This window comes from Oncorhynchus keta, chromosome 2, assembly GCF_023373465.1.
Source record: "Oncorhynchus keta strain PuntledgeMale-10-30-2019 chromosome 2, Oket_V2, whole genome shotgun sequence".
NCBI lineage: Eukaryota > Metazoa > Chordata > Actinopteri > Salmoniformes > Salmonidae > Oncorhynchus > Oncorhynchus keta.
In genome coordinates this window covers 25,040,061-25,059,425 of record NC_068422.1, presented here as the reverse complement: position 1 = coordinate 25,059,425, position 19,365 = coordinate 25,040,061, and the positions used below count along the sequence as shown (strand labels likewise).

The window sequence follows — 19,365 nt, the reverse complement described above, 5'->3', positions numbered from 1 at the left end:
ATCCAGATGACAGAAATTGAGACTAAATGCCATTTGAAAGGCCACTCGATTAAATGGAGCTCAACAGCCGGGTTACGGGCTAATCAGGTTTGTAAAACCAAATCCTTTGACTTAAATTAGAGGCCTGGACCACGTATTGCCCATGAGGCAACATTAACAGAATATAAAGGGTCAGATGGCGATCATTTAAAAGAAATGTGTTTAAACAAGGTCCTTTTTCGGCATCGCTAAAATGGTGTAAAGCTCCGTGCCATTGACAGTCACAAGTTTTACTATATCTGCAAGCTACTTAGATGAGGACATTTCATCTAATTTATTTATCATGTTAACTTACGGTAAACCAATATCTAGAATTTGTCATTTCATGGAAAATGATGAATTATAACTGTATTTAATCAAATATGACACATTCATCATTCAGATTGTATGTCCTAATAATTTATTGAGTTTTCCTAGTATGCCTTAAATTCTAAAGGAGAGGTGGTGTGCATTAGTTTAAAGGGGGATCAATGATGCACTCCAGAAGCTGCCTTTTGAAAATCGGTTAAGCCACATTTGTGGTTCCCAGAGATACAAAGACAACTTTGGCTGCAGATGAAACCGGATCCTTCCCTGGTAATCTAGCTTTTACCACAGAACGTCTCAAAGTGAAATGGAATCATCTGTGGGACCTAGCGACCGACGGTCCAAGCACAGGCTTTGGGCTTATGCTGCCTGCTCCATTCTGATGGAGCGGGGCCCTGCCAGCTATCGCTTCTGTGTCCAAATCCTCTTGTTTTCCTGTTTCGATTCAACAGCTAGTTTGCTTAAGGACACGGGTTTGTTTCGAGGGCACAAGCTGGCCCCATGACACTACCTTATCTGGCTGCCCCAGCATGCATTGCCATGCATTGCAACACAGTGGGAAGTGTTCTGCAGTCGAAACAACCTAAGTGCCTGCAACGACGGATCCAATTAAAAGAGGCCTCAATCGGACTTCCTTAAAAACCAAATGAAACAGCAGGTTGGTAGAGTTGCCTTTGGGGAATGCTTCTTGTTTCCCTATCCTTTACAATCATTGAAGGATGCAGGGGGGGGGTAGATGGCCAGTGAGACGCAGGTGGAAGGGCTGTAACCTAGCCCAGGACTTGGTGGGTCCTTTTCTGAACGCCAGGATGGGCTATAGACCTGTAGGGCCCAGGTTGGATCACTCCTACACAGAGGAGGGGACTACGCCTGAGGCTATTTCAGAAAGCCATTGAAAGAGAGCATGTGTGGAAGAGATTTCAAGGAGGGAGAAAAAAAGAGATTGCGGGAAATTGTAATCTGCAGAGGTCGTCATGGCGATACAGAGGGATTCCTTGCCTTTATTTTGCTCAGGCAGTCTGTCGGTCATGGGTGGGTGGATACTGTCGGGGCCTGGCTCTAAAAATAAAATCCCTGGCTTCCAGTTGACACATTAGCCTTGCTGTTTGCGTTCCATTATCACAGTGTTCGGAGACAGAGGGGACACGGTCTCAGAGGGAATCCAGCGTTAGGAACATTAGGCCTTTTCTGGGAAACGTGGCACACAAAGCAGAATCAGGAACATTTGTGACGTGAATTTGAGTCGACCTAGAAATGAACTTAAAAATAAATAAGTACAGGTTTTTCTTTGGAGGGGGAGGGCTTCTTTTCAACAGAGGACTCAAGGTGCGAGTTCACCACAGTTATTTCAGTACCCTTTCAAATCGGGTTCCTGCCCCGTTAGTTTTGTCAAGCTGTATTTTTTGGGAATGCAACCATAATGACTATATTGTCATAATGAATAAACTAAAGCAGCAGCAGAGAAAGCAATAATGCTACTAATGATGCCAATTACCTGAGGTGGTTAAGCAGAGGTTGGAGTCGTTCATCAGACTGCACTGCCGGTAGGGAGCGGGCTGTCAGCTGCAAAGAAAAAAAAGGGCACCACATGAGAAACAGTAGCACATCAACATGTTTGGAAAACATCAGTGAACGTTGCTGAACGTTAAGTTACTGTAATAATACTTCAATCTAAAAAGCAGAGGATATAGCCAAGGTCTTACAGAGTTTAACACCCTCACTGAAATGATATCACTCCATGGCATATGGAGAGAGGAAGTGTTATTATCCTTGCCAGTTGGAAGAATTGGGACACCAACCCAGCGATGGTGATTCATGTTTTACACTAGATATTTTATGAACCTCAACCACGAAGAGCCTTTTATCCCTCTCTGCACAAATTCCACAATTCTCACCCTCAATTTTATTTACGAATATCCCATAAGCATTCGACTTGGGAAAGCTTCCACTTGGAAGTTTCCACACCAAGCTCTAACGTAATTCAGTCATAAAACATGTTTATAAAACTGAACAAGAAAGAAATGCCCCAAGAAAGTCTTAAACTTCCTCAGGCCTTTAGAAAAGACGCAGAGATGCTAAACTTAGAAGATATGGATCCAACGAGGTCCAAAATGGCCACCGAAACAATTAAAGCACATACAGATCTTTCGCCCTGCAAGGGTCATCAATTAATGCTGAAACCAGCGTGAGAAGATATCTGTTTAGTGGAGCTAGAACAGAGACAATGATGAAGAGACGTGGCATTGTGAGCTTGATCAAACTATTGAAACGGTGACAAATTGGATACCGTGGCCAGTCCACTGTGCCCTTTTCAGTCAATTGATCACCGCCTCCAGATCATAGGCGGTACCTTTCAGAGATTAAGAAAGAGCCAGACAAATATATATATAAAAAATATAAAAAACTGACGCTGCAAACTGTAAAGGATGTCTTGTCTCATGGAGCTGGAGACAGATTTACTGACACATGGGTCAGTGTTCCCCTTCCTTTGTACACTTACCTACAACAGCTGCTCACCCCATTGATTGCTTCATTTTTCATGTTTATTGATCAACTGCATGCTGGCATTAAGTATAAGCATTTAAAAAACATAGGCCTTGCTGTGCAGGTACAACTTAAGCATACGAAACATTTATCTAACCATATATTACAAATTCAACAATCATGATATGGGTTTTCTGCTATCGACAATGACTATATAAAAAAAAAGCCTATGTTTTTAATCTGATCAGATTTCTCAATGCCAAAAGGTTAATCAGAATAAAACAATCGGGCTTGCTTGACACGTCAGCCATAAATTAATACCGTACAAATGTTATTGCATCCTAACAACTGTAGATGCAAGACTGAAAAAAAGACACTGAAAACAGGAAAATATTTATGTCTCTTGAAATCAAAAATGACTGAGCGGGGAAATCTAGTCAGATGGAGATCCAGCTTTGAATTTGACGCTCTTTTAACTACACGCTTTCTGTGATATCCCCTCACCGTCCTTGACGGAAGAGAATCGCCATTTTAATAACACACAACAGCCACAATGGCTTATATGGGTGGAAGGAAAGGGTTCATTACCCCATTGCAGCAGCTGGTGAACCGGATAATTGCCACGAACGACGAACGGGAGTGACTCCCAATTTCTGAAGTCTAGCAGAGTGGGGTCAGCCTGTCTCGTTGTAGACTCAGACAAAAGATGAATCTCATACACTGACCGGAGAAGGACAGTGTCCTCCCTCCCCAGCTTCATTTCCATAACAATCACGTCCTTCTCTACTGTCTGCACATGGATATTTGATCCTGATTGGATAGCGGATTGGACTCCGATCCCATTTTTGCAAAGCCTCCCTGCCACTTCATATTTTTTAAATAATATATATCTTCATGAAGCCAAAGCAGAAGGACTTGGCTGTGTAACAACAACAATTGCTGAAGTATGCCTATCCGTGGAAAAAAGCATGCCTATCCGTGGAAAAAAGCATGCCTATCCGTGGAGTCAACTATTTTAATAAAAGGGAAGAGCAAAACCTTGCAAAAGTATTTCAGTACTCTACCAGTGTAACTTGAAAGGGGCTTTGACGTTCGTCGGATGTGGCAGGGTTTACAAACTATCACGGACTACAAAAAGAAACCCAGCCGCAAGCTGCACAGTGACGCGAGCCTACCTGAAGTTAAATTCCTTCTATGCTTGCTTTGAGGCAAGTGACAACCATGCATGAGAGCACCAGCAGTTCTGGCTGACTGTGCGATCTCGCTCTCTGTAGCCGATGTGAGTAGGACCTTTAAACAGGTTAACATTCACAAGGCTGTGGGGGCCAGATGGATTACCAGGACACGTATTAAGAGCATGCGCTGACTAGCTGGTGAGTGTCTTCACTGACATTTTAAACTCTCCCTGACCCAGTCTGTAATACCTACATGTTTCATGCAGACCACCATAGTCCATGTGCCAAAGTAACCTGTCTAAATGACTATCTCCCCGTAGCACTCACATCTGTAGCCATGAACTGTTTTGTAAGGCTGGTCATGGCTCACATCAACATCATCATCCCAAACACCCAAAATCCACTCCAATTCGTATAGCACCCCAACAGATCCACAGATGACGCGATCCTTATTGCACTCCACACTGCCCTCTCCCATCTGGAAAAGAAGAACACCTATGTGAGAATGCTGTTAATTGACACCATAGTGCCCTCAAAGGTCAACACAAAGCTCAACACTAAGCTCTGGACCCTGGTACTGAACACCTCCCCCTGTAACTGGATCCTGAACATCCTGACAGGCCACCCCCAGGTGGTGAAGGTAGGCAACAACACATTCGCCATTGTCATATTTACAGTCGGCCACGCACGACTTCAACACCATCATTACATCTGACGACACGACGGTGGTATGCCTGATCACCGACGACAAAACCGTCTATGGAGAGGAGGTCAGTGACCTGAAAGACAAAGGAGCTGATTGTGGACTACAGGAAATGGAGCAAGCAACCATTCACACCGACAGGGCTGTACAGTAGTTGAGTAGGTAGAGAGCTTCAAGTTTCTGTGTCCACATCATTAAGGAATTAACATGGTCTACATACACCAACACAATCGTGAAGGAACGGAATAAAAATAAATAAATAACTTCTACCCCGCGGAGGTTGAAAAGATTCTGCATGGGCCCGCAGATCCTCAAAAAGTTCTACAGCTGCACCATCAAGAGCATCTTGACTGGCTGCATCACCGCTTGGTATGGCAACTGCATGACATCTGACCACAAGGAGCTACATTGCCATCCAGGACTTCTATACCAGGCAGTGTCAGAGGAAAGCCCTAAACATTTTCAAAAGACTCCAGCCACCAAAGTCAGACTGTTCTCTCTGCTCTCACACGGCAAGTGGTAGCGATGAACCAAGTTTGGAACTAAACAGGACCCGGACTAGCTTCTACCCCCAAGCCATAAGACAACTAAATAAAAATAAACTAAACATGCAACAAGAAAATCTGTCAATTTAAATAAATAAATTAGGCCTCCATCCATAGATTGGGCAGGGGTGCTGCCATGGGTGGGCATAGGCCCACACACTGGGGAGCCAGCCCCAGCCACTCAGAATTAGTTTTTTCCCCCACATAAGGGCTTTATTACAGACAGAAATTTCATCAGTTTCATCAACTTTCAGGGTGGCTGGTCTCAGACGATACCGCAGATTAAGAAGCTGGATGTGGAGGTCCTGAGCTGGCGTGGTTATGCGTGGTCTGCGGTTGTGAGGCCGGCTGGACGTACTGCCAAATTCTCTAAAATGACGGGAGGAGTCTTATGGTAGAGAAATGAACATTCAATTCTCTGACAACAGCTCTGGTGGAGATCCCTGCAGTCAGCATGCCAATTGCAGGCACCCTCAAAACTTGAGACATCTGTGGCATTGTGTTGTGTGACAAAACTGCAAACATGCTGGTCAATCAGCTTCTTGATATGCCATTCAGGTGGAGGATTGATTATTGTGGCAAAGGAGGAATGCTTTCTAACGGGTATGAAAACAAACGTGCACAAAATTGGATCTAAATAAACTTTTTTGCATATGGAAAATTTCTGGGATCTTTTATTTCAGCTCATGAAATGTGGGACCAACACGTTACATGTTGCGTTTATATTTTTGTTCAGTATAGTTAGGACCACAATGGAAATAATATTTTAAGCTTTGTGTTATCCTTGATGGTTTTCTTAAATTGTATGTGAACGTGTGCCTTTATGAATGAATTAATGTGTGTGTAAACTCGGCAAAAAAACAAATGTCCTCTTACTGTCAACTGCGTTTATTTCTAGCAAACTTAACATGTGTAAATATTTGTATGAACATAACAAGATTCAACAACTGAGACAAACTAAACAAGTTCGACAGACATGTGATTAACAGATACAAAATAATGTGTCCCTGAACAAAGGGGGGGGGTCAAAAGTAACAGTCTGTATCCGTTGTGGCCACCAGCTGCATTAAGTCTCCTCCTCATAGACTGCACCAGATTTGCCAGTTCTTGCTGTGAGATATGTTACCTCACTCTTCCACCAAGGTACCTGCAAGTTCCCGGACATTTCTGGGGGAAATGGCCCTAGCCCTCACCCTCCGGTCCAACAGGTCCCAGACGTGCTCAATGGGATTGAGATCCGGGCTCTTCGCTGGCCATGGCAGAACACTGACATTCCTGTCTTATAGGAAATCATGCACAGAACGAGCAGCATGGCTGGTGGCATTGTCATGCTGGAGGGTCATGTCAGGATGAGCCTGCAGGAAGGGTACCACATGAGGGAGGAGGATGTCTTCCCTGTAACGCACAGCGTTGAGATTAGCTGCAATGACAACAAGCTCAGTCTGATGATGCTGTGACACACCGCCCCACACCATGACGGACCCATCACCTCCAAAATCGATCCCGCTCCGGAGTACAGGCCTCGGTGTAACGCTCATTCCTTCGACGATAAACGCGAATCCGACCATCACCCCTGGTGAGACAAAACCGCGACTCGTCAGTGAAGAGCACTTTTTGCCAGTCCTGTCTGGTCAAGTGACAGTGTGTTTGTGCCCATAGCGGACGTTGTTGCCGGTGATGTCTGGTGAGGACCTGCCTTACAACAGGCCTACAAGCCCTCAGTCCAGCCTCTCTCAGCCTATTGCGGACAGTCTGAGCACTGATGGAGGGATTGTGCGTTCCTGGTGTAACTCAGGCAGTGGTTGTTGCCTGTACCTGTCCCGCAGGTATGATGTTCGGATGTACCGATCCTGTGCAGGTGTTGTTACACGTGGTCTGCCACTGCGAGGATGGTCAGCTGTCCGTCCTGTCTCCCTGTAGCGCTGTCTTAGGCATCTCACAGAACGGACATTGCTATTTATTGCCCCGGCCACATCTTCAGTCCTCATGCCTCCTTGCAGCATGCCTAAGGCATGTTCACGCAGATGAGCAGGGACCCTGGGCATCTTTCTTTTACTGCAGTGCTTTTCAGAGTCAGTAGAAAAGCCTCTTTAGTGTCCTAAGTTTTCATAACTGTGACCATAATTGCCTACCGTCTGTAAGCTGTTAGTGTCTTAATGACCTTCCACAGGTGCATGTTCAGTAATTGTTAATGGTTCATTGAACAAGCATGGGAAACAGTGTTTCTTTTTAAGTGGGAGAACTTGCACAAATGGTGACTGACTAAATACTTTTTTGCCCCACTGTATGTATGTAAAAATTGTATAATAAATTCAATCAAATCGCTCAACTAAATAGCTATCCGGACTAACTACATTGACCCTCTTTGCACCAACTCTTGACTCGTCACATATCTATACTGTTGCCTCATCACTTTACCTCTAACTATATGTACATATCTACCTCGCACCCCTACACATCGACTCGGAACTGGTAGCCTGTGTATATAGCCAAGTTATCGTGACTTATTGTGCATTTATTCCTTGTGTTATAATTTTTCACTCTGCATTATTGGGAAAGGCCCATAAGGATGCAGTTCACTGTTGCTTACAAGGCATGAAACAAATACATTTTTATTTGATCTTAAAGGGATACTTCAGGATTTTGGCAATGAGGTCCTTTAACAACTTACCCAGTATTAGATGCTAACACTAGTTAGCATTGGCTCCTGAAACTACCTCAAACTTCCTTCATACTGTACACAGACATAAAAATGGTATCCACGAGTTCATCTGACTCAGGGGAAGTTGAAAAAGGGCCTCATTGCCAAAACCCCAAAGTATCCCTTTAACATTTAAGTTTCATAACAATATGAACGGTTCTAGTGTTCTTCTGGCAAACAATTATGGGTGGAGGGAAAACAACATTAATCAAAAGGTCCAATGCAGACGTTAATCTCAATATAAAATAACTTCTGGGTAAGAATGAATTGCCTTATTATGAAAAATAGCTTCTTAGCAAAGAGCATTCTCTCAAGAAATAATTTTGTTAAGACTGTCTGGGAGTCTGAATGGGGAGGGGAAAACTGAAAACAAGATGTTATTGCCAGAGGTTTGGAACTTTTTCTTATTGGTTTATGAACTGGTAATGTCACCAGGCAGGCCAACACTCCATCCCACTAAAACAGGCTGAAATTTCAGATAGTCTTTTCAAACAGTGCTTACACTAAAAGGGAATTATCATAATTTTCACAGTGTTATTCCAACCTCAGTGTGGAATTGTATATAAAAACACCAGCCAATCTTGTTTGACTGCACTGGTCCTTCAAGAAAAAACATCTAAACATACATTTGGCTTGCACATCACAAGAGCACTTTATGGTGCAATTTGACATATTCTGTGCAAATAACTGTGTGAAGCATTTAAGTACATTTGGCTACACTAATTACAATTCTTTCCTGTATTATATTAACGACAATACAGAATTGTTCCAGGACTATAGTGTTGCACTGATGTTTCCCACATAAGCGCTTCCCAAAACCGCTGGGCTGGTTTAAATATTTGCTCTATTGCTCACAATAGTTTTAATATGACTGACACTATATGACCCTATACAATGTACAACACATGTACTTCCAGTCAGTTATTGGACAGTAACTGTATTGACCGTTTAATGGAAAACACTTCAGTCTATTTCTGAGCAGAAAGGTTGTCATAATAACCTCAGCAATTAAAAAAAAAATATATATATATATATATATATTTATCCATGCCATCATCTACAACTTAATGGTGTAAATAGGTTGCTTTCTGAAGTTAAAAAGCACTTGAGAGAGAGAACACAGGGAAAATGCCTGTGGTTCACTGGAAAGCAATAATACATAATGACAAGACAGCTCCACCAACAGGCCAAACTGTAGAAAAACAGGTTCTCAAGAATACAGTTTTCCCTCATCCTTACAATGATAATTGTGTAGTCTATTCAAATAACAGTCTCAAAAAATATCACTTCAGGGTTTTCAAGAAACGCTGACAGAATTGTGTTAGGCACTGCCCCTAAACTATTAGTATGAGGGACCAATGCACTGTTCCCCATTGGATGTCGACCAAATAACACAGAATCCATCTGGATACAGAGAGGGCTTGAAAGCTAAACATGGGGGGCTTGTGAACCAGACTGCCTCTGAACTTGAATCCAACCTTTTCCTTCTAAGACTGACTGGGGTCATGCATCTGAAAACAAATAAAGTCAGTTGGATATCTTAATGAGCTTACACACAGACAGTGATAGTGTAATGCAACACTGGGGGAAGTTAAAGTAGCCTAAGACCTGGTGCTGAATGGGGAGACTCCTCAACCAGCCAAGAGCACTATAGGAAGATTGATACTTCAGTGGCACTGTGAAAGACTGCATGCTTCATAAATGAGGCAGTTACAACATATGTCCCTCATTAGCCCTGGCTCCATTTCTTCATCAGCATGGGTCATCTGTACCTTGGACTGGCGCTCCATGGAAACAGCTTGCCAAGCATAAGCACGTAGCGAAAGGGGGAGGAGGTGGGGGAGATGGGTGAGAAAGATGGGGAGTGAGTTGGGGCGGTTTCCAAAGATACTCATCTCTAGAGCGTTGGTCAATAAAGAGCGTCTGTGGGAACGTCATGACATCCCAGCTGCCTACGTTTGCAAAGGTCGACATCACATTGACTTCACAAATGGCTCATTTGCATGCATCTAATGATTCCCTAGTCAGCGGTTCTCCAGGTTTTAAAGACTTCTGAAATAGGTAAAATGTCACAATCGCTGCAAAAAAGGTTACGTGTCAAGAAACACCAATTCCCTTTAGAGAAGATCTGGGTTTAGAAGCTCTAGTAAAGAGATATTTCAGTAAATACATCTTAAGGACCTTTACTCATTCGACAAAATGACAATCAAAGAACATGGGACATCGAGTACGGTTATATGCACGCAATACGATTGTGGATATTCGGATATACAGTTCACATACACCTTAGCCAAATACATTTAAACTCAGTTTCACACAATTCCTGACATTTAATCCTAGTAAAAATTCCCTGTCTTAGGTCAGTTGGGATCATCGCTTTATTTTAAGAATGTGAAATGTCAGAATAATAGTAGAGAGAATTATTTATTTAAGCTTTTATTTCTTTCATCACATTCCCAGCGGGTCAGAAGTTTACGTACACTCAATCATTTGGTAGCATTGCCTTTAAATTGTTTAACTTAAGTCAAATGTTTTGGGTAACCTCCCACAAGTGTCCCACAATAAATTGGGTGAATTTTGGCCCATTCCTCCTGGCAGTGCTGGCGTAACTGAGTCAGGTTTGTAGGCCGCCTTGCTCGTACACACCTTTTCAGTTCTGCCCACAAATTTTCTATAGGATTGAGGTCAAGGCTTTGTGATGGCCACACCAATACCTTGACTTGGTTGTCCTTAAGCCATTTTGCCACAACTTTGGTAGTATGCTTGGGGTCATTGCTCATTTGGAAGACCCATTTGCAACCAAGCTTTAACTTCCTGACTGATGACTTGAGATGTTTCTTCAATATATCCACATACATGTCCTACCTCATGATGCCATCTATTTTGTGAAGTGCACCAGTCCCTCCTGCAGCAAAGTACCCACAACATGATGCTGCCACCCTTGTGCTTCACGGTTGGGATGGTGTTCTTCTGCTTGCAAGCCTCCCCCTTTTTCCTCCAAACATAACGATGGTCATTATGGCCCATCAGTTCTATTTTTGTTTCATTACACCAGAGGACACAACACACCAAAAAGTACGACCTTTGTCCCCATGTGCAGTTGCGAACCGTAGTCTGGCTTTTTTATGGCGGTTTTGGAGCAGTGGCTTCTTACTTGCTGAGCAGCCTTTCAGGTTATGTTGATATAGGACTCGTTTTACTAGGGATATAGATACTTTTGTACCTGTTTCCTCCAGCATCTTCACAAGGACCTTTGCTGTTTTTCTGGGATTGATTTGCAATTTTCACACAAAAGTACATTGATCTCTAGGAGACAGAACACGTCTACTTCCTGAGCGGTATGCCGGCTGCGTGGTCCCATGGTGTTTATACTTGCATACTATTGTTTGTACAGATGAACGTGGTATGAAGGATGAACCAGACAATTTTTCTTTCTGGAGTCTTGGCTGATTTCCCCATGATGTCAAGCAAAGAGGCACTGAGTTTGAAGGTAGACCTTGAAATACATCCCCAGGTACGCCTCCAATTGACTCAATGTATGTAAATTAGCCTATCAGAAGCTTCTAAAGCCATGACATCATTTTCTGGAATTTTCCAAGCAGTTTCAAGGCACAGTCAATTTAGTGCATGTAAACTTCTGACCCACTGGAATTGTGATACAGTGAATTATAAGTGGAATAATCTGTCTGTAAAAAATTGTTGGAAAAATTACTTGTATCATGCACAACGTAGATGTCCTAATCCACTTGCCAAAACTATAGATTGTTAACAAGAAATGTGTGGAGTGGTTGAAAAACAAGTTTTAATGACTCCAACATAAATGTATGTAAATTTCCGAAATTCAACTGTAACAGTTCATTTAAAAACGTTAAAATGCTTTGGAAGAAGTACGATTTCCCTAATAATCCTGTTTACATGGAAATCAGGCTACCTGATGGAACCTAAATAAATGCCGAAAAATTACAACTAAAATAAACGTTCTACCACAGCGACCATGTTATTTTTCCAAAGCATATTTGATTCAGAGTACGGACATAAAATGTTTGTATGTGAACTATTTCTAATGTGCATACTTTCAAAACTCACTTCACTTGCGCATAAGAGGGCTGCTTGTGCTACTGGTGCTAGCACATGTCCAGCTCAAATACGCCGCTGGAACGCCAATTAAGCTGTTTACATCTCCTAATAATTTGAAAGCTTACTCAGAAAACCTGTTGTTTTAATCGGTGTATCCTTACTTTGATTATCTTAAAACAGCATATGGTCAACATCGGAATACAACGTTTACATGACTGTTGCCATAATCAGTTGAATATTAAGTGTGAAAATGAAGTGTGCATGTAAACATACTCAGTGATGGGTATTGGTCCCCAAAATGTACCGTATTAGTGTTCATTATTACGCAAACACATTCAACATTAGAGTCTGTTCTAGCATTTGCATGTTGCATGCAGCATTTGCCAATGGTGTGGTATAACTGGAAGGTCATTACATTAGGAAGAAATTTAAATAATATCAACCCCGATATTGAACATATGCAACCACAAAAACAAAGAATGTGCCCACTTTACTCCCGAGTGAATTTTAGATCTTTGGGATATCTATGCATCATTTAATTCTCAAGCGGCACAGATGTTCCTACGGTTTGATATCTCCCCATCAAATCAGCTTAGGTATTTACATTTCACATCGTTTGTGACATCGATCTAGACTTGGCGATAACCTTATTGAAAACAAAACCCTCATACACATTCTCTAAAAATGTTAGGGGCATGAAATGCTGTAAGCAGGATGATTGCTGATGCGGTTCCAAATCCCAAGATGTCACTCTTTATTGGCTATTGGATTAGAATGGTCTGGATATAAGACGGAAAGTAATCTTCCCCTTGTTGACAGAGACATCAGCATCTCGATAGGCAATCAGTAATACGGAAATTGACTTGACAAGATGCACTATCCGGAACCAGCGAAGGGTATCTGTCCAACAAAGATATGGATGTTTCAGCACTAGGGGTTGAGTAAAGGTGTACTGAAATTGCAACTGCAAGAGAGCCACAATATTGGCTATTTCTGTGCACATTCATTTCAGGAGCTTTGATGGTTATCAGAGAGCTAGCAAATAAATAATTTGACAAGTTAATGAATACAATAGGGAAATGTGTTCATGATCAGTGAACAGGGACTATCTCAACGTATGTTGGTGGTTAACCAAGCCCTGTGGTAGCATGATTACACATACCTCAAACACACCTCAATATTGGCAGGGTCACTCATGCATTGTTCGTGTATGAAAAAATTACATTGTTAACAATGACACTGCAGATGGCAATGTGTCTACTAATTTAGAATTGAGACCATGTTCTGGTGGCATGGGTATATGAGGGCACTAGTTTAAAGCCTGCAAAGACAGGTGCGCTGAAATCTGGTTGCTAAGAAACACTAGCTCCACGCCTTGAGCATCTCAACACTACCACCTTAGAGGAAAATGAAGACAGGGGAGGGAATATTCTACTACAAAGACTCAGTCATTATGCCTAACACAATGCAAATGAATTTGTTTATGGAGTTGTAAATAACTAAATGAAATGTTATACATGTGTTGCCAGCGGGAGACATTAAAGGGTCAAGCTGCAGTTGCTACATCCATTATTGGACTTCTAAATGTACCCATTGATTCTTGAAGAATATAAAAAAACGTAAATACATAATAAGCTTAATTCAACTATCATACCCCCATCAGAACCTAAAATAACCTTGTTTTACTCCAATGTCCGTAAACAATGTAAAATGTAAACAAACACTACATTTTGACATCATGGATGGTCAGTCCTTGAATCCATAGCTCTGTCTATACATTTGAGAGTGGTTCCATTTCTCCAGCTCCATCTCTCAGCTTTTTACTGAAACAGAGGCGAGGAGTTGGCTTTGATATGGTTTCAACTGTTGATTGCCGCTTTATGGAGTTAAATTAACCTACAGCGGGAGTAACTGCCTTCAGCATCCCCTACTTTGACAGACTATTGAAAATAAAATGTCATGATGAATCACATTGTGGCCTTGGTGACCAGTCACAAGCTTGCTGCACAAACATCATTATTTATTTGTTTTCAGCCAAGAAGCCCCATGATGCCAATTAGAACAGAGGAGCTTTCAGGAGCTGATTGATTAAAAACACCAACTGTCTTGCTAGCATTACAGCAAAATGTCATTTTATGCTAATTCAGGGAGGCTTGGGGACAGCAGTGAAAGTGCAGAGTAGGCATTAAAGCTTGGCAGACCATGCAGATGGCTGACATATGAATTGATGAGAGGTGCAGGACGGTTTAAAAAAAGTCTGAATACTGTGGATCACCACTTCACTTTACACAAACGGAGCTACTGATATTTTAATGTAACCACCTAACCAAAGGTATGAAAGTGGACATAGCATCAGAACACCTATGCACATGTACGCACATCTTAGGAGCATGGCTTTAACTCCAGGAAATATAAAAGAGCAGATGATGATTCTGTTCACAAACAACATTATGCACAAACTACAAAAGGGTCAAGATGGGATTCATTTGAACTAATTCCAAAGCATCAACTTCTATATACATGAATTTAGCCTTTGAGAACAATTATGAATGAAATAGTTCAATTCTTATTTTACCTTCACTCACTTCACACAGGAAAAATACAAATCCGAAAAAAACAAGCTTGTATTCAATACCATTTCAAGTCTGTATAAATTCCAATGACATTGAATTTAAATCACCCAACAAAAAGTCTGTATAGTGCATTTAACAGATTGTTAAAACTCATCTGGGAAGGAAGAAGTAGTGGATAGTTGAAAAACATCTGTCCTTTATTTGATCAGCCAGAGTAAGACATGCTGAACAACTGAGGGAAATGCTGGTGCTCTATAGTGAAATATCACAGTAGATCACAGAAGCAATTTCTTCCCTGGCTCAGCGATGAGTTAAAGGTCACCCATCTTAAAGGGGAAAGACTGTCTGCCTCCAAACACAACTCGCCGCTTCTAGGGACCAACAAGAAGCGTTAACACAATGGCAACATTACATGTCAAGGTTGCGACACAGTACTCAATCTACAAGGTGCTGAACTAAAAGTGCTGGAGGACTAACAGGGGGGAAAACCTTTTCATATACAGAGACAAATGGCGACAAAAAAAAAGTCAAGCATTACCATATTTTCTGCGCATCAAGATGGCCTAAAACATGCACTTCATGTCAGATACACCTGCAAGGTGTGTGGCCTGGAAGAACATGTGCAGTACAACAACAAAAGCAAAGAAAAAGGCGATTCAACGCCAAATGAAGGCTAGGTCCCTGGGGGCAGAGGGATCTCTCAACACTTCATAGATGTCTGCAGTTCCCACATACTGGCGGGTCTGGGAACGACCTAATGGGCTGGCAAGATCTAGGGACACCAGAGTCGGTGATATTCACCAGGCAAAATGGGCTGGGGAAAAAAAGGTTGAGGGCAGAGACATGTAGTCACTGAACGTGCCTGAAAAACATTGGAAGTTCCTCATCCTCAAGCTCCAAAGGATGTCCATCATTTGTTGTCATATGTCAGCGTAATGGCCAATGAGTAAAGTATGGCCTGGTTTGTGGTTTAGACTGTCACTACAACCTTACATTTTCTATTCAGAAATTAATTGGGCCTAATGTTTGGTTAAACTACGACGCCAACGACATATCATTCATTTAATGGTTTATGTTTGGGTATTAAACCCTCAAACACATTTGGTCCATGCTACTCACAAAAAAATCCCCTTCAGCCTAATTCAAATTAGGTTAAACTGCTATATGGGCATACAGTGGGGCAAAAAAGTATTTCGTCAGCCACCAATTGTGCAAGTTCTCCCACTTAAAAAGATGAGGCCTGTAATTTTTATCATAGGTACACTTCAACTATGACAGACAAAATGAGAAAAAAAATCCAGAAAATCACATTGTAGGATTTTTTATGAATTTATTTGCAAATTATGGTGGAAAATAAGTATTTGGTCAATAACAAAAGTTTCTCAATACTTTGTTATATACCCTTTGTTGGCAATGACAGAGGTCAAACATTTTCTGTAAGTCTTCACTAGGTTTTCACACACTGTTGCTGGTATTTTGGCCCATTCCTCCATGCAGAGCTCCTCTAGAGCAGTGATGTTTTGGGGCTGTTGCTGGGAAACACAGACTTTCAACTCCCTCCAAAGATTTTCTAGGGGGTTGAGATCTAGAGACTGGCTAGGCCACTACAGGACCTTGAAATGCTTCTTACGAAGCCACTCCTTCGTTGCCCGGGCGGTGTGTTTGGGATCATTGTCATGCTGACATTGACGGGCCTGGACATGTACTGGCTTAAGCAGGGGGACACGTCTGGCACTGCAGGATTTGAGTCCCTGGCGGCGTAGTGTGTTACTGATGGTAGGCTTTGTTACTTTGGTCCCAGCTCTCTGCAGGTCATTCACTAGGTCCCCCAGTGTGGTTCTGGGATTTTTGCTCAATGTTCTTGTGATCATTTTGACCCCACAGGGTGAGAACTTGCGTGGAGCCCCAGATCGAGGGAGATTATCAGTGGTCTTGTATGTCTTCCATTTCCTAATAACTGCTCCCATAGTTTATTTCTTCAAACCAAGCTGCTTACCTATTGTAGATTCAGTCTTCCCAGCCTGGTGCAGGTCTACAATTTTGTTTCGGGTGTCCTTTGACAGCTCTTTGGTCTTGGCCATAGTGGAGTTTGGAGTGTGTCTGTTTGAGGTTGTGGGCAGGTGTCTTGTATACTGATAACAAGTTCAAACAGGTGCCATTAATACAGGTAACGAGTAAAGGACAGAGGAGCCTCTTAAAGAGGAAGTTACAGGTCTGTGAGAGCCAGAAATCTTGCTTGTTTGTTATTGACCAAATACTTATTTTCCACCATAATTTGCAAATAAATTCATTAAAAATCCTACAATGTGATTTTCTGGATTTGTTTTCCTCATTTTGTCTGTCATAGTTGAAGTGTACCTATGATGAACATTACAGGCCTCATCTTTTTAAGTCGGAGAACTTGCACAATTGGTGGCTGACTAAATACTTTTTTTGCCACACTGTATACACTATATATACACAAAAGTATGTGAACACCCCTTTAAAATGAGTGGATTCGGCTATTTCATCCACACCCAATGCTGGCAGGTGTATAAAAAAAAAATATCACAAAAAAATCGAGCACACAGCCATGCAATATCCATAGACCAACATTGGCAGTAGAATGGCAATATGGAAAAGCTCAGTAAGTTTCAACATGGAACCAACAAGTCAGTTAGTCAAACTTCTGCCCTGCTAGAGCTGCCCCGGTCAATTGGAAGTGCTATTATTGTGAAGTGGAAATGTCTAGGAGCAACAGCAGCAGGTCACACAAGCTCACAGAACGGGACTGTTGAGTGCTAAAGCACGTAGAAATGGTCTGTCCTCGGTTGAACCACTCACTACAGAGTTCCAAACTGCCTCTGGAAGTCGTCGGACACTACATTAAATGGGTTTCCATGGCCAAGCAGCCGCATACAAACCTAAGATCACCATGCACAACGCCAGGCGTTGGCCAGAGTGGTGTAAAGCTCTCCACCATTGGACTCCGGAGCAGTGGAAACGCATTTTCTGGAGTGATGAATCAAGCTCCACCATCTGGAAGTTCGACGTACGAATCTGGGAAAATGCTCCCTGCCTGAATGCATAGTGCCAACTGTAAAGTTTGGTGGAGGAGTAATAATGGTCTGGGGCTGTTTTTCATGGTTCGGACTAGGCCCCTTAGTTCCAGTGAAAGGAAATCTTAACACTACAGCATACAATGACATTCTAGATGATACTGTGCTTCGAACTTTGTGGCAACAGTTTGGGGAAGGCCCTTTCCTGTTGCAGCATGACAATGCCCCCATGCACAAAGCAAGGTCCATACAGAAATGGTTTGTTGAGATGTGTGTGGAAGAACTTGACTGGCCTGCACAGAGCTCTGACCTCAATCCTATCAAACACCTTTGGGATGAATTAGAACACCAGCTGCGAGCCAGGCCTAATCGGCCAACATCAGTGCCCCACCTCAGTAATGTGCTTGTGGCTGAATGGAAGCAAGTCCCCTCAGCAATGTTTTAACATCTAGTGGAAAGCCTTCCCATAAGAGTAGAGGCTGTTAAGGCAGCAAAACAGGGGACCAACTCCATATTAAAATGTTCATGAGTTTGGTATAAGATGTTCAATGAGCAGGTGTCCACATACTTATGGTCATGTAGTGTATGTGCCTATACACGAAATAAACATTTACAATTCTAACTGCAACAATTCCATTTCAGTAAATAATAGCTTGAAAATTAATCTCACTTCTCTAGTTTGTCAATTGCAAATTAACTAAATTTAGAAGTACGCCATCGGAAAATTGCGAACAAGTTTCCCCCCCCCTGATAGTGTGCACATGCTATGCATTGGCAACAAGGCGCTTCACACACGTACAACGCGGTTAATGTAGAGTAATAATACAAATAAAAAAATGGGAAAGTTCAATAAGCAATTCATCTTAAAAGAGAGAAGAGTAATGGGATGCCACAACAGTGACTACAAGGCAGAGCGGAACCTGCTGGTTCATGTGACACAGGCTCTCCTTGTGAAGATTTCCACCCGCACTGCTTTGGGAGATGAAGACTTTAATATTTAAACAGCCTCTCTTCACCACAAGAAGCAATGTGAAAAATAATTGGAATTTTGAAATATTCATCCGGTTGGCTTTTATACGCGAAAGCCTTCATCAAGGTGGAAGGAAAGGACTCCGCAGCAGCCCAGGTGGAGTTTTTACAGGTGGAATAGAATATCACAAACATGCTGGTGAGGTCATCCTAGTGACCTCAGGAACAAGAACCCAATAGGGGGTTAAATAGTGTTCCTTTTACACCAACTAGGAACAGTCCTATTATTAAAACAACAAAGTACATTGTTATACAGTACCGGTCAAAAGTTTGGACATACCTACACATTACAGGGATTTTCTTAATAGTTACTATTAATTACTTAAAAATCATACAATGTGAGTTTCTGGATTTCTGTTTTAGATTCCGTTTCTCATAGTTGAAGTGTACCTATGATAACAATTACAGACCTCTACATGCTTTGTAAGAAGGAAAACCTGCAAAATCGGCAGTGTATCAAATACTTGTTCTCCCCACTGTGTATATATATTTGAAATTCTTCAAAGTAGTCACCCTTTAACTTGATGACAGCTTTGCACACTCTTGGCATTCTCAACCAGCTTCATGAGGTAGACACCTGGAATGCGTTTCAATTAACAGGTGTGCCTTGTTAAAAGTACATTTGTGGAATTTCTTTTTGAATGCATTTGAGCTAATCAGTTGTGTTGTGACAAGGTAGGGGTGATTTACAAAAT

At 42.0% G+C, this 19,365-nt stretch overlaps 1 protein-coding gene across 1 annotated transcript in view; it reads right to left on the bottom strand.

Annotated features, from left to right (window-relative positions):
- The window catches only part of prim2 (DNA primase subunit 2), a 114,207-nt gene that overhangs the window by 49,978 nt on the left and 44,864 nt on the right, over positions 1 to 19,365 (bottom strand). Inside the window, exon 8 of the mRNA XM_035793991.2 lies at positions 1,841 to 1,908. Coding sequence (XP_035649884.1) covers positions 1,841 to 1,908 — 68 coding nt within the window. The remainder of the gene's footprint in view (positions 1 to 1,840; positions 1,909 to 19,365) is intronic.